The sequence below is a fragment of the Suricata suricatta genome, chromosome 8, assembly GCF_006229205.1.
Source record: "Suricata suricatta isolate VVHF042 chromosome 8, meerkat_22Aug2017_6uvM2_HiC, whole genome shotgun sequence".
NCBI classification, from domain to species: Eukaryota; Metazoa; Chordata; class Mammalia; order Carnivora; family Herpestidae; genus Suricata; species Suricata suricatta.
The window spans coordinates 118,128,111-118,141,285 of record NC_043707.1 but is presented as its reverse complement, the minus strand read 5'-3'; the positions used below and the strand labels follow the sequence as shown (position 1 = coordinate 118,141,285).

Below are 13,175 nucleotides of genomic sequence, written 5' to 3'. Positions count from 1 at the left end.
GAAATAAAAGTATTCCTTGTTTAGATCTCGTGGCCACAGTTAGGGGCACAACATGTCCTACCTTAGAAGGTTTTCAGGCTTACTCAAATCCAGCCCTTTCTGTCTTTATTAGCTGTGGTCTTAACTAACCACAGCTGGTCCTAATGCTCTGTGAAGCTGTAGGTCAGCCTCCTGGCCCAAACAAGCGCAGTTAACTTAGGTCTCTGGGTTGGAAGACAAGGTGAGCCTCCTAAAGCCTTAAGGGTCTGATTGGATTTGCTCCTGGGGTTCATAGGTGACAGCCCTGTGCAAAAGGGTGTCATTGCTCAGGATCTGTCTTAAGGCTTTGCTGTTTTTCTTCAGACTCCTTACCAAGTCCACACGACTGACAATGACACGGAATGCAGTTTGGGCCCTGTCAAACCTCTGCCGAGGAAAGAACCCACCCCCTGAGTTTGCAAAGGTGAGAGAGCTTCTTCCCAGTTCCTGAGTGAAAGCAGTTTCCTTCATATGTAGGAATTTTGATGTGGTAGTTTTCAAGTCTTTGGGTTACCTCTTAGAGTCTCAGTTCATGGGAAACTAAAAGGCAATTGTCAGTGAAGTAGGTGATTTCATGTATCTTGGATCCCAAAGTCAAAAAATTAGTTCTGATGGTATAATGTAGTAGAAATCTCCAGGTCTTAGAATTACTTACAGAGGAAGGGATGGCGATGTTAGAATTCGTGGTAGAGCTAATGTAGCCCTGTCCCGCCGGGAGTCATTCTCACTCTGCTTCCAACAGGTCTCCCCTTGTTTGCCTGTGCTGTCTCGCCTACTCTTCAGCAGTGACTCAGACTTGCTGGCAGATGCTTGCTGGGCCCTTTCTTATCTGTCTGATGGCCCCAATGAAAAGATCCAGGCGGTCATAGACTCTGGAGTCTGCCGAAGATTGGTAGAGCTTCTAATGTGAGTGATCTGATTAAAAAGAGTACAGATTTCCTGACTTTCTCCAAGTTCTAACTAAAGAACTGCAATAAGCAGTCTGCTGCTCTCTGCAAAGATCTAGACCCATGAGATGCCGCCAGCCTTGGTGGTCGGCAGGGCTGGTAACTATATGCTGGCACCTCTGCTCATCAGATCTCCCTTCTCTGTAGGCACAATGATTACAAAGTGGCCTCTCCTGCCCTGAGAGCAGTTGGTAACATCGTCACTGGGGATGACATCCAAACCCAGGTAAGGAAGAGCAGAGCTGTTTGTAGATAAAATCCTTCCCTGAATTGGGAGTTCGGGGGGCAGGGTGGTCTAGGTCTAGAAGAGAAAGCATGGGTTTGAGTGAAAAATTCCAACTTTGACACTTTCTGTATGACCGTGGGCAACTTGATTACCTTCATTTCTTCTATAAGTTGGAAGCAAATCATGCCCACTGGGTGCTTTTGAAGGAAAACTAAATGGAATAAACTGTCTTACTTGCTACCTGGGACATTGTAGGGTAATTCTTAAGTTTTTGAGTCATGGTCCCCTTGAGACACTAAAAGCTACAGAACCTTACTCCTACTTCCCATACCTTTAGAATCCTCATGTAAATCTCATTTAATACCTCCAATGCACAGTAGAGAGCGTTCCTTTGTTCCAACGCCAGAGATCAGAGTATTAAGTCTAGAGTTGACATAATTCGGTGGGATTCCTGACAAATTCTTGAGTGATCTCACTCACACCTACACTTACTTCCTAGGTCATTCGTGTGTGTGTATGTGCAAATTTTCTTAACATAAAATATATTGCTTTTATCATTAAGCGTACAGTTTGGCATTAAGTCCTATTAACTCGTTACTTGTCATCAACATCCTTCCCCACAACTTTTCATCATCCCCAACTGGTTCTCTCTACCCACTTAATAATTATTAACTCCCCTTCTCACCCCACCCCCGCGCCCTTCTTCAGCACCGGGTAACCATCCATCATAACACTTTTTATCTCTTAGGAGTCAGTTACTTTAGGTGCCTTATATAAATGGAACTATATATAGCTGTCCTTTTGTGTCTGCTTATTTCACTTAGCATAATGTCTTCCAGCATGAGTCTGCCTTCATTCCTTTCTCAGGCTGAATAGGAAACAGTCCATTGTATGCATACATCCCATTTTGTTTATCCATTTGTCTGTTGATAGACCTTTTGGCTATTATGAATAAGGCTACATTGAACACTGTGCACAAAAGTATCCGAGTCCCCGCTTACAGTTCTCCTAGGCACATACCCTGAAGTGGCATTACGGGATAATATGCTAATTTTATGTTTTAAGATTTTGAGGGACGACCATACTGCTTTGCACACTGGCTGCACCATTTTACACCTCCACCACCAATATGCTAGGTTCCAATTTCTCCACATCCTTACCAACACTTGTATTATCTGGGATTTTTTTTTTAATAGACATCTTGATAAGTGTGAAATGGTATCTTATTGCAGTTTTGATTTGCATTTCCCTAATGATTAACGATGTTTGGCACCTTTTCATATGTTTATTGGCCATCTGTATTTTGGAGAAATGTCTGTTCAAGCCCTTTGACAATTTTTTAGTTGGGTTCTTCAGTTTTTTTGCTGTTTGGCTGTAAGAGTTCTTTACATATCCTGGATATTAATCTTTATCAGATACATGATTTGCATATATTTTCCCCCATTCTGTGGTTTGCCAGTTCACTCTGTTGATGGTATCTTTTGATGCACAAAAGTTTTTAATTTTGATTAAGTCCAGTTTACCTAGTTTTTCTTTCGTTGCCTGTGCTTTTTCTATTCCAGGTCATTCTTAACTGTTCAGCCCTCCCTTGCCTCCTTCACTTGCTGAGCAGCCCCAAGGAGTCAATCCGGAAGGAAGCTTGCTGGACCATTTCAAATATCACTGCGGGCAACAGGGCTCAAATACAGGTAGAACAAGCAGCGGAGGGGAGGGCAGGGCCAGGTGGGAGGGCTCGGGAACTTGAATGGTTGTGGGTTTTTTCTTCCAGAAGAAAGAACGTGTTTCCCTTTAGAATTTGGGGTCAAATGTGCTATTAATAGCTTCTCTGTGGGGAGAACAGAGGACTCCCAGAAAGAGGAAGATGTCTGAATCCTAGGCTAGATTTGCTTATTCTTCTTGAAGTGACTTTCTCTGTACCCATCTTAGGCTGTCATAGATGCAAATATCTTCCCTGTGTTGATCGAAATTCTTCAGAAAGCAGAGTTCCGCACAAGGAAAGAGGCAGCCTGGGCCATCACCAATGCCACATCAGGAGGGACTCCTGAGCAGATCAGGTATCAGATTCATTTTTCATTGTCTTGAGTGATCTGCATACTGCCTTCTTGGTTCACGGTCTACAGTGGCTGCCAAACTGCCTTTTCTGGGCTACATCTGTCCCAGTCCAGCAGCAGGTTTAACTGGTGAGATGATAGATTGGCAATTGAAATCTGGAACAGATTCCTCTAAGGCATGCACCTCTTTTCCTGCCTAGCAAATAGAGACCTGTGGCACAGACATCCATTTCTCCTCTACTTCCTTCTCCAGAGAAATTTAAATCTATATAATTCTTAATTATCCATACAAATGAAGGAGAACTACACTGTGGCTCATTCACAACAGCTTCTTTGGGAAATCTTTTTGGGGATGACACTTGGGAGAAGCACATAGAAAGCCACTGTATGTGTGTGCATTCTTTGATTCTGGTTTCTGTTATCAACGTGAGTAGAGGTGATGGGAACTGGACGAGTGTTTTGCCCTCAGATTGTGGCCAAGGAAGAGAAGTAGGAATACACTCAACATATTTAAAGCCTTAGGAGAGAGAGGGGTTTGGTTAAGCCCTGAAGGACACAGGGTTGTAAAAGCCCTTTTAGACAGGAAATAGCATAAGTAAAGGCACAAGAATCAGAAACTTGGAGATATATACACATTTGAAATGTAGGATTCTTGGAAGAGAATGATGGGAGGTGATGGGAGATAATGGGGAGGAACCTGATTGTAGAGGGTCTGTTTTGTCATGCCTGTAGAGCTTGGGCTGAAAATTTCAAGCAGGGAAGTGATGTGTTAACATTACAGTGGTAACATTACAGCCAGGAGGCATTGGAGATGAGGAGAGGAATTTATGGCAGCCTTCCCTGTGGAAGTGAACTAGACTCAGCATTGGGAGGTTGGAGAGACTGAGATAAAGGATGGGTGGTTATCAAGGCTCAGCAAGAGGGGGTTGCTCGGAGTCCTGATGTGTGAGGGAGACCCCCAGGCCCCACAGCACCTGCCTGGCACCTCCCTTGGGCTTTATTAGTTTATAACTTGCCCGGTCTCTGCCCCCAGGTACCTGGTCTCACTGGGCTGCATCAAACCCCTGTGCGACTTGCTGACGGTGATGGATTCGAAGATCGTGCAGGTGGCCCTCAATGGGCTGGAGAACATCCTTCGGCTTGGAGAGCAAGAGGGCAAGCGCAGTGGCTCAGGAGTCAACCCCTACTGTGGCCTCATCGAAGAAGCCTATGGTGTGTGCCCTTTCCCCAACCTCACTTCTACCTTAAGTAGAGAAGTTCTAGGTCAGGACCAGGGACCGTGAGCCCCCTAAGTAGTATCCATGTGAAGCTGTGTGGGGGTCATGATTGAATGCAAAATTCTATCTTATCATATCCTTCTCCCTCTGAGGAGCAGTAGATCTGTTCTCTTTTTGATAGGTTCTGCCTGGTAGTTAGGCATGACACAGATGCAAAAATAAAGCTCCAGAATTGATGAGAGAATTGGGCACTGGAGGGTATGCTTTCAGCTGAGTGTCTAGCAAGTTCCAGTAAGAGTGCTCATCACTCATCTCTGAGAACTTCAGAGAAGCTAATGATTTGCCCAGACCACACAGGTGGTTAAAAGCAGAGTCAGGACTAGAACTTTTCACTTATACCTGACATTTTGGACTTTTTCCTTTGGGGTTATGTAGTTTTAGGAAAAGGTCTTAATTCTCTTCTTTTGGGTCAGAAAGAACTGATCATATTACTTACGTTGATAAATCCTAACATGCCACAGGAAGGAAAAACACATAAATGTTTGTTTCATGGCCCCATGGAAAAGCAGTCACAGTTTACTCTTGTCCCTCCTTCCTTCTTGCCACCACAGGCTTGGATAAAATTGAGTTTCTCCAGAGCCATGAGAACCAGGAGATCTACCAGAAGGCCTTCGACCTCATTGAGCACTACTTTGGTGTAGAAGATGATGATAGCAGCCTGGCCCCCCAAGTGGATGAGACACAACAGCAGTTCATCTTCCAGCAGCCCGAGGCCCCCATGGAGGGCTTCCAGCTATAATGTCTGCCTCCGGGGAGGGGAGGGGTGGGAAGCACCACCAGCCAGCGGAGAAGCAGCCCTCTGGTGGGCGGGAGACCAGCCCCCCCATCATCAGCCACCATACACCTCTGCTGCCCTGGAAACTGTGCTCTTGACCTGCTCCACCCCCTTCCCTGGAGGGAGCACCCTCTGGACTGACAGAACCATCTGAGGCTCACATTTGGGTTTTGTGACAAGAAGGGGACGTGTTGGGTTTTTCTTCCTTACACTATATTTTGGCTGCACACATGTCTTTAACCCAGGAGCCCAGGGGTAGACAAAGGAGGACTGAGGTAATCAATTTTGCACCTTTTTTTAATTTTATTTTTTCTTTAGTGGTGACTTCCTTCCCTTTTATCTTCCTTCATCCTTCCCAGTTCTCTGCCCTGATCTGTGTAACTCTTATCTTGGGTACTTGAGCAGATGGAATATTCCAGAGGTTGGGGGTGGGAGGGGAGGGGAGAAATCCAAAACAAAGTGTTCTTGCTCTGACAGAATATTAATCTTGTATGCTTGGATTGAGTTATTTAATTTTTTTTTCTTTTGCACATTTTTCTTGTATTAAGATTGCTCTTTCCAAGAGCCACGAGTTCCTGGTTTTAGGAATCCCAGCTGCCAGCATGGTCTGGGACTAGAGGCTGAGGGGGAGGCCACCATGAGACAAAGGCCCCTTCCTCCCTCTAACCTTTTCCCAGACCTCTTTAGTGTGGGATACCTCCTTCCCTCTCCAGGGGCACGTACACCAGTGGGAGGGGAGGGGAGGGGCACAGGCCTTCAGCCGGGGCTTCCCACGTGTCGCTACTGATCCCATGTTTCCTACCCACCTTCCTATGGTGCGACCCGACTTCATTTGTTTACTTGAAAATTCCCCTCAGAGTTGAATGAACCTCTGAGGTAGCTGTATTTTCTCCTAAGCATGAGACAGGGGGCTGTGGGCCTTCCTCTCTCCTGGGGAGAAAGTCCTTGCTCTCGTGACCCCTAAGTTGCAGAGGAGGCTGGAGTGAGAGCGTCATGTATTGGGATAGCCAGGGATCCCTGCCTTTGGCCTTTCTTCTTCCTCTTCCATAGTTGGATCATGTATATTTTACTTCCAAAGGAGAGAATGTCAAAAAGTTCTGTATTTTTTTATATTCTATATATTAGGTAGGTCAATCTTAATTGGTCTCAAGAGGAAGAGCTGTCTGTAATTTCTAAAAGTAGGATACTGTGAGGAAGACCAAAAAGAGATGGGGAAGCTCCTTTGCTCAGGGAGCCTGAGCTTGGTCCTCTTCGTCTCTGCTTAGGTTCTGGGCCACCACCTGGGACCAACCCTTAGCGCTGGAACCTGTACATAGCAGGTCAGCCTGGTCTGATTGTCCCAGTACCTGAAGGGAGCAAGGATGGCCCAGGGCCCCGTGAAGTCTACCACTCTAGTCCTTACTGCTAAGCCTCCTGCTTATATTAGAAAACCCAGAAAGCAGTCTGCCTTCTCAGATTCAGTCTCAAAGGCCCTGTCCACATAAGTTATCACACATGGCTGCTTCTCTGGGTATCAGGGAACTTAGCAGCCTCCGGACTTTTGTGAGAGTTACTGGTATCTTTCCTGTTTGAAATCCTTGGACCCGGTTGGGTCTTGCCCTATCTTGTGACAGTTGTAATCCTAATGCCTCTTCTCGCTGAGGAAAGCTAGTGTGAGGCTTCAGTGGCTCACTTACGCTTTGGTAGATTACGTGATAGTAGAGCCCAGTCGATGGGGAGAAGGGCGGAAAAAGCTGCTGGTCCAGGGTAGACCGGCTGCGGAGCTGCGGGCACACCCTGCCCCGTTCCTGCTTCCCCACTGTGGTCGGTCGGGTGCCTGCGCCAGGCTGTAGTTTACCTTTCCCAGAGACTGTGCCACTCTTGCTCCCATTCCCACATGGCTCAGGTTAAACCTCTACCCCTCTGCTTACAGAGCTAAAGGTTAGGTGCTCACTGTCGGCCTTTGGTCTTGAATTTGCCCTCTCCTAGTGTTGAGATCCAACTCCAGAACCATTTTCTGAGGAATGTGGTTGGGGGCTTGTGGTTGTCACTGAAAAGTCACACCAATGCTGCTCCACTTTAGTGAGTCAAATGCTCTTCTTCAGCTTAGGAATGCCAACTACCAACCCACAAGTAGGCAAGGGGCAGGACCCTTGTCGCTTGACCTGCTGACTCCATTACAAAACTATTCTCCAGTTCAAAGAAAAGCCACCTGTCCCCCGCCACACACACTCCTCCCCGTCCTTATCCAAAGGGCAAAGCACTTTAGTAGGACCTATTTTATACATCTCAAGCAATAGCTGAGCCCCTGACATTGGGGCCAGATTTTTCTCGTGAGACATACACATCCTGCTTTTCCCAGCTGCACCTCTAAAATCTTAACACTTCAGATCTGGGACCTGTACCAGATGGAAGATTCTCTTTTGATCTTCTGGCTGCTGCTTAAAGCCAGTTTTCTCCAAGGACTTCAAAGGTGAAGTCTCCCAGGGCACAACATGAGGACAGATTTCTCATCAGATAAAGTGGCCTCTAGGAGCTTTCCTTTGCCAGTGTCTTCCTCAGACCGTATTTTCCCATTGTTTCCCTCTAACCTACCCTTCCAGCCAGCAGGCGAGGTTCTTCCAGCCCACAGGGGCACTGATACGTCTTCTCTGTCTCCTCCTCTCCTTTGGCCCTCTGGGGAAGCAAAACATTATTTCTGTAGTCCAGCCTTGACAGCCACTCTTCGTGGGCAGCCCCCATCTAGACTCTAGACCCTGGCCGTGGTGAGGTCAAAGGGCACGTTCTGGTAGATTTCTGAATGGACGTTACAGGGATGAAGGGGCTCCCCAGCCTGTCGCAGGGAATAGCCTGAAAAGACATGCTTTTGGAATCTTCCTATTTGGGCACATGGCTAGTCTAGCCATTTTAAGGTCCCTGGTGGCGGTGGAGGTGTCTGGCGTGGGTTAGGAGACAAGGAGCCGCCGCCTTAGCTCGCGTGCTCCAGCACTGCTTTGAACGGTGCCGGCTATTTTTTTGCCAGCCCCTCTGGTTATCCCACACCCCCTACATCTTCTCTAATACTAATAAAGTCCCTAGTCTCAGAAACCTGCCTTCAGTTCTGAGCTATCCCCAGTGACTACAGCCTTCGGTTCTGGTAGAACCACATGGGTTCCACTTTCAGCCGGCCAGCCTAAGTTACTTGGGGCAGTGCGTACAAATGACCCTTCCGAGGAGCAGGCATTGATGACCTCAGCTTCCAGGAACCCTTGCTGTTCCTCCCTGCTTACCTAGAACCCTTAGATCTGCCCCTTTGACTCTTTGCCCTGGAAGCCACTTTCCCAGAGCCCTGGTTTTTGGAGCTAAACTGCACAGATTATGGCTGCTACTGTACTTGGTCATGGAAGAGCAAAAGAAGGCTCTCGGGCACACTCTCTCTCTCTCTCTCTCTCAAGCCGCACCAGTTTGAAATGAAAACCATCTTAGCAGAATGAACTAGATTTCCATTTTCTCATGTCTACCTGCCTTTCCTCTACATCCCAGACTTAGCGATTCTAGCAGACCAGAAGGGAAGGAGGTGAACACCTAGAGTGCTGCCCCCGCCCCCGCCTTCCCTCAGTGTCCCTCTTTGGAGGCCTCAACTCATTCGTTCCAGCCACAACTCCCTAAGACTCACTCCGCTCCGTATCCGTCATCTCGGATTCCTCAGTAGCTTCATCTTGTGAGCTCAGATTCTGGAGTTTGAGTCAAGGCAGGGAGCTGGAAGGAGAACAGGCTGGCTGGAGGCCTCAGGCTGGTGTGCCTCTCTGGCAGGGGCAAGGCTCAGTGTGCCGACCCAGAGGAAGTGCTCACAACCAGCAATGACATCTTCCAGGTAGGACTCTTAGAAGTGAGTGTGTGAGCTTGAGAATTTGCTCAGAGTACATTTCTTCCACAGCCGTTTAGGATTGCACATTGTAGACCAATCTTGTCCAGTATTTTTTCTGTGTCTTAACTTTTGAATTCTTTTGTTAAGCCAGCAAGCTGAGAATGTGGCCCTGCGGGGATCCACGCGGTAGGCACTAGCTGCTCTTTGGCCAAGGCCTTGATAAATGATTCAGTCATCCCACTGTCTACGCCCTAGTCTCACCCCCACGCTCAGACCATGATAAGGGAAGAATTCGAAGTCAGTACCAATCAAGTCTGAATTAAAGGTGTTATTTTTCCTCTGGGAGGGATTTTGCATCAGGCCTGAGGTATGTGCAGAACCAAAACTAGGTGCGGGAGGGAGTATTAACTTGCGGGTTGGGCCCAGAACACCCCAGAAAAGGTTTGTGTAGTGTGTTATAAAGGTCTCTGGTGGGGCTGGGCCTACCTTGCTCTGGGTTTGGGGAGAGAAAACTGCCATGCCCGGCAGGCAGTGAAGGAAGTCAAAGCTCAGATCCAGAGACTGGCTGGGAACCCCCGACTCTGGATGTCTTTAATGAGTCCACCTCTACAAGAACTCGCAGGCCCTGGAGTTAGGTACTGTCTCTTTTAGCCAGCTTCTGTGGGAACTGCCTTCGGCTGAACCACTAAAGAAGCGTGGTGGGTGGGGGAGCAGTATGAAGTCCCGGCCACCCAAGACAGACTGGATGTCCTTAAAAAACAGCCTGGGTTCCCAGCTAAGACCCTAGGACGCTGAATCGAACCTTCTTCCTCACTGGTTTATTCTTTCCAAATTCATTTGCTTTTAGTTTTCCAAGAACTATAAACTCTGGCTGTTTTCCATGTTCTCAGGGCCCCTGGGTAGACAGACAAAGTTTGATGATTTCAGAGCAGACATAGGCCAAGAAACCATGGCATTGAGTGTGCTGAGTCCAGACAAATGATATTTATATACACATCCAAATTTGAAGAGAATATGTATTTCTTTAGGTTTCAAACACTGTACTAGATATAAAGCAAAAATAAAAACCTGTTGCAAAGTTCTAATTTGTCTTCTTTGGAATGATCCTAATCTGGAGTTTTGGGAGGTAAATGAGGAAAGGGAAAGGGTGTTTAAACTTAGGGCCTCACCGTGGAATTAGGATTGCAGCAGCCTACTACCGCTATGAAGAATTTGTTTTCTAAGTCCGCTTGATTGAGATATAATTGACACGCGGTAAATGGCACATATTTAAAAGGTGCAGTTTGGTAAGTTTTGACATATGCAGCCATGAAACCATCATCACAAGACCATGAACATTTCTCATCACTTGCAGAATTTTCCACAAGCTCCTGTGGAATTCCTCCTTCCTGCCCCACCCCCAGCAACCACTGATGCGTGTTCTGTCACAATAGTTTAGTTTGCATTTTCTAGAGCTTCTCTATAGGATTTTTCTTTTAATTTTTACACAGTTTTGAAAGAGCACAAGTTGGGGAGGGGCAGGGAGAGGAGGAGACATTTTATCAGTTCTACTCACAGTCCTTTGAGCCCTACTCAACATTTAGATCAATTCCAGGACAGATTTCAAACAGCCAAAAAGCGGATTCAACTCAAAAGGAGGGTTTTGGTTTAATGGAGATGGCAAGAGAGAATCCCAAGCAGGCTCCAGGCTGTCAGCACAGAGCCCGATGTGGGGCTCAATCCCAAGAACTGCGAGATCATGACCTGAACCAAAATCAAGAGTCAGACGCTTAACCGACTGAGCCATCCAGGGGGCCCCCCTTGCTAACAATTTTTTTTTTTTTAAGATCTAGAGAAATAAGCTGGCACTACTGGGTCTAAGTTTCTTCTTGAAAACAATCTGCAAGAGCTCTATCCTGCCACAATCTCCACCGTTATCAATGGTCTCCTTGCCTGATTGGCATGTCAATATTACTGTTTCTTTTACAGCAAAAGAGAAAATAACTTTCAACCCATGTTTCTCAAATTTTCTTATTCTTTGCCTGCCTACTCATTACCCAGCTGGCCCTTGTAGGTCACTGTTGATCCTTCCATCTAGACCATACCACCCCATCACTCCATGCATACATTTTTCTTATCTTTATCTCTGCCTAGAACACCCTCTTCCCATGGGAATCCATCGAGGCCTAATTTATATGTTACCTCCTCAAGCGATTTCCAATGTTTGTCTGGAAATAATCAGGACCTTGGTTCTCCGAGACCTGGATTCTAAAACTCTGGCTTGAGTTCCACCGTTAGCAACGTTGCCTCTCAATGTTGCCTGGTAAACAGCAGACTGAGGGATGGGGAAGAGCACTGCCCTGAAGTCTAGCTGAGGAAAGTAACATTTTTAAGAGCCCCAAAACAAAGCTCCATATTGCCCAATTTCATTCTCTGCCCTCACTGCCCCAGACTAATGGCTAGGCTTTAGGACTAGGATTTAGCCAATATTTCTTGTAATGTTCATTGACTTGTAAGCAAATCATTTCAACATCTCATTACTAATGCTGTTATCTATCCAGACCTAGGGAGATGGGACAGACAACAGAGCGCAGGGAAGGCTCTGAGGTGGCCCTTGTGCTGGGCCTCAAAATACTTACTGTTTTTGCCAGAAGTGCATTTTGGAAGCTGGAATAGCACCTGCAAAACCTGGGAAATCCTGGAAAGATTAAGAGTATACTGGGAGCAAAAAAGGCAGAGGGCATGGGCAGGATTGGCTGGAAATAAAAGCCATTTCTGCTGGGTTGTGGTTTTATCTGTAGACAGCTGGATAAAGAACTGTGACGTCACATTTGAGGAAAGTTTGGGTTCTCCCCCCTTTAGCTCCGTGCAACTAGGATTTTGTCTGCAGAGGGTGGACCAAAGAAAAGACTCAGGAATCTGCTGTGGCCAAACTTCTTGCAGATGTCCCTCCAAAGAAGGACTAGGGGTAGTAATGGAGAGGGGGTGGAAATAGTTTCACAAATTACCTTGATTCGTTCTTAGGGAAAGCGTGCCATGATTATTCTGGGTACGAGTCAGGGAGGGTAGTTCAGTAGTTTAAAAAGGTACTGGTGCCAGACTTCTGCTTTTGAATCCTGCCCGAACCACTCACAGCGATGCAACAAAGTTATCTGTTATCTACCTTACTGTCCTCAGATGCAAATGGGAATAACAAATACTACTGATCTTGATAGTTACAAGGATTAAGCTAGAAGATGGGAAAGCACACGGTAAGTGCTCAAAGAACTATTGTTATGAAGAGTTTTCATTCGAATACGGAAAATGAGGCCCTGGGAGAAACTAAGAATGTCTAGCACAGCAAATTAGTGATGAGGTTAGGACTGGAATACATGTCTCCTGATTCCAAGCCAATACTCTTTCTATCCCTTGTCCTCAGAGTTCCTCCTAGTCATAGGTGTTCACAAAAGGGGGGTAAGGGCTGGTCGGGGCGTGCAGGAAAGAACAGCCAGCCGCAGGGCTTTGGACCTGAGTCATAACTTCTGCATGACAGGAACGGTTTGGACTCGTGTATCCGTGCAGAATGACTAGTTCCTTTAAGCCCTCCTGGGTATCCCGGTTCCTAGGACTAAAGTTCTTTCCATTGCATCTTGGGACATGACGTGGGACAGGGGAGCGGTGAGCCCCGGCGCATGGCGGGACTTGTAGTCCTTTCCCTCCCCCGCCTTCCCAACTCCCTCGCCTCAGAGGCCTCCATCACTTCATCTTTCCCAGCAAGCACCGCGAGACCGCCAGCTATTGATTGGCTGTAGCAGGAGAAGGCGGCTCGGCCGGCAGCGGTTGCCCCGGGTTTCCGGTGCGAGGCCAGAGCGGGCGAAGCCGTCGGGACGTGGGCGGTGAGGTGCGTGTCGCGGAGTCTGAGGGAACGAGGCGACCACAGGGTCTGTGGGCCTCAACACTCTCGGTCAGGGATGGGAATGATGCCGATTCCGCGCGAGGGCGAGGGCCGTGGGGGGCAGGGCTGAGGCCTTTGCGCATGCGCTGGCGGGCGGGGCGCCCGGCTGGAGGGCGCGCGGGGCGTGGGTGGCTGTGCGCGC

At 47.5% G+C, this 13,175-nt stretch overlaps 2 protein-coding genes across 4 annotated transcripts in view; both read left to right on the top strand.

Annotated features, from left to right (window-relative positions):
* KPNA6 (karyopherin subunit alpha 6) overlaps window positions 1-10,205 on the top strand; it is a 53,673-nt gene extending 43,468 nt beyond the window's left edge. For all 3 annotated transcript variants that reach the window (XM_029947020.1, XM_029947021.1, XM_029947019.1), the window contains 7 exons: window positions 343-442; window positions 761-924; window positions 1,113-1,191; window positions 2,754-2,879; window positions 3,118-3,245; window positions 4,276-4,454; window positions 5,071-10,205. In XM_029947020.1, coding sequence (XP_029802880.1) covers window positions 343-442; window positions 761-924; window positions 1,113-1,191; window positions 2,754-2,879; window positions 3,118-3,245; window positions 4,276-4,454; window positions 5,071-5,258 — 964 coding nt within the window. In that variant the 3' untranslated portion in view covers window positions 5,259-10,205. The remainder of the gene's footprint in view (window positions 1-342; window positions 443-760; window positions 925-1,112; window positions 1,192-2,753; window positions 2,880-3,117; window positions 3,246-4,275; window positions 4,455-5,070) is intronic.
* A 2,670-nt stretch (window positions 10,206-12,875) lies between these two features.
* The window catches only part of TXLNA (taxilin alpha), a 15,332-nt gene continuing 15,032 nt past the window's right edge, over window positions 12,876-13,175 (top strand). Inside the window, exon 1 of the mRNA XM_029947568.1 lies at window positions 12,876-12,979. The gene's annotated coding sequence lies outside the window, so the exon portion shown is untranslated. The remainder of the gene's footprint in view (window positions 12,980-13,175) is intronic.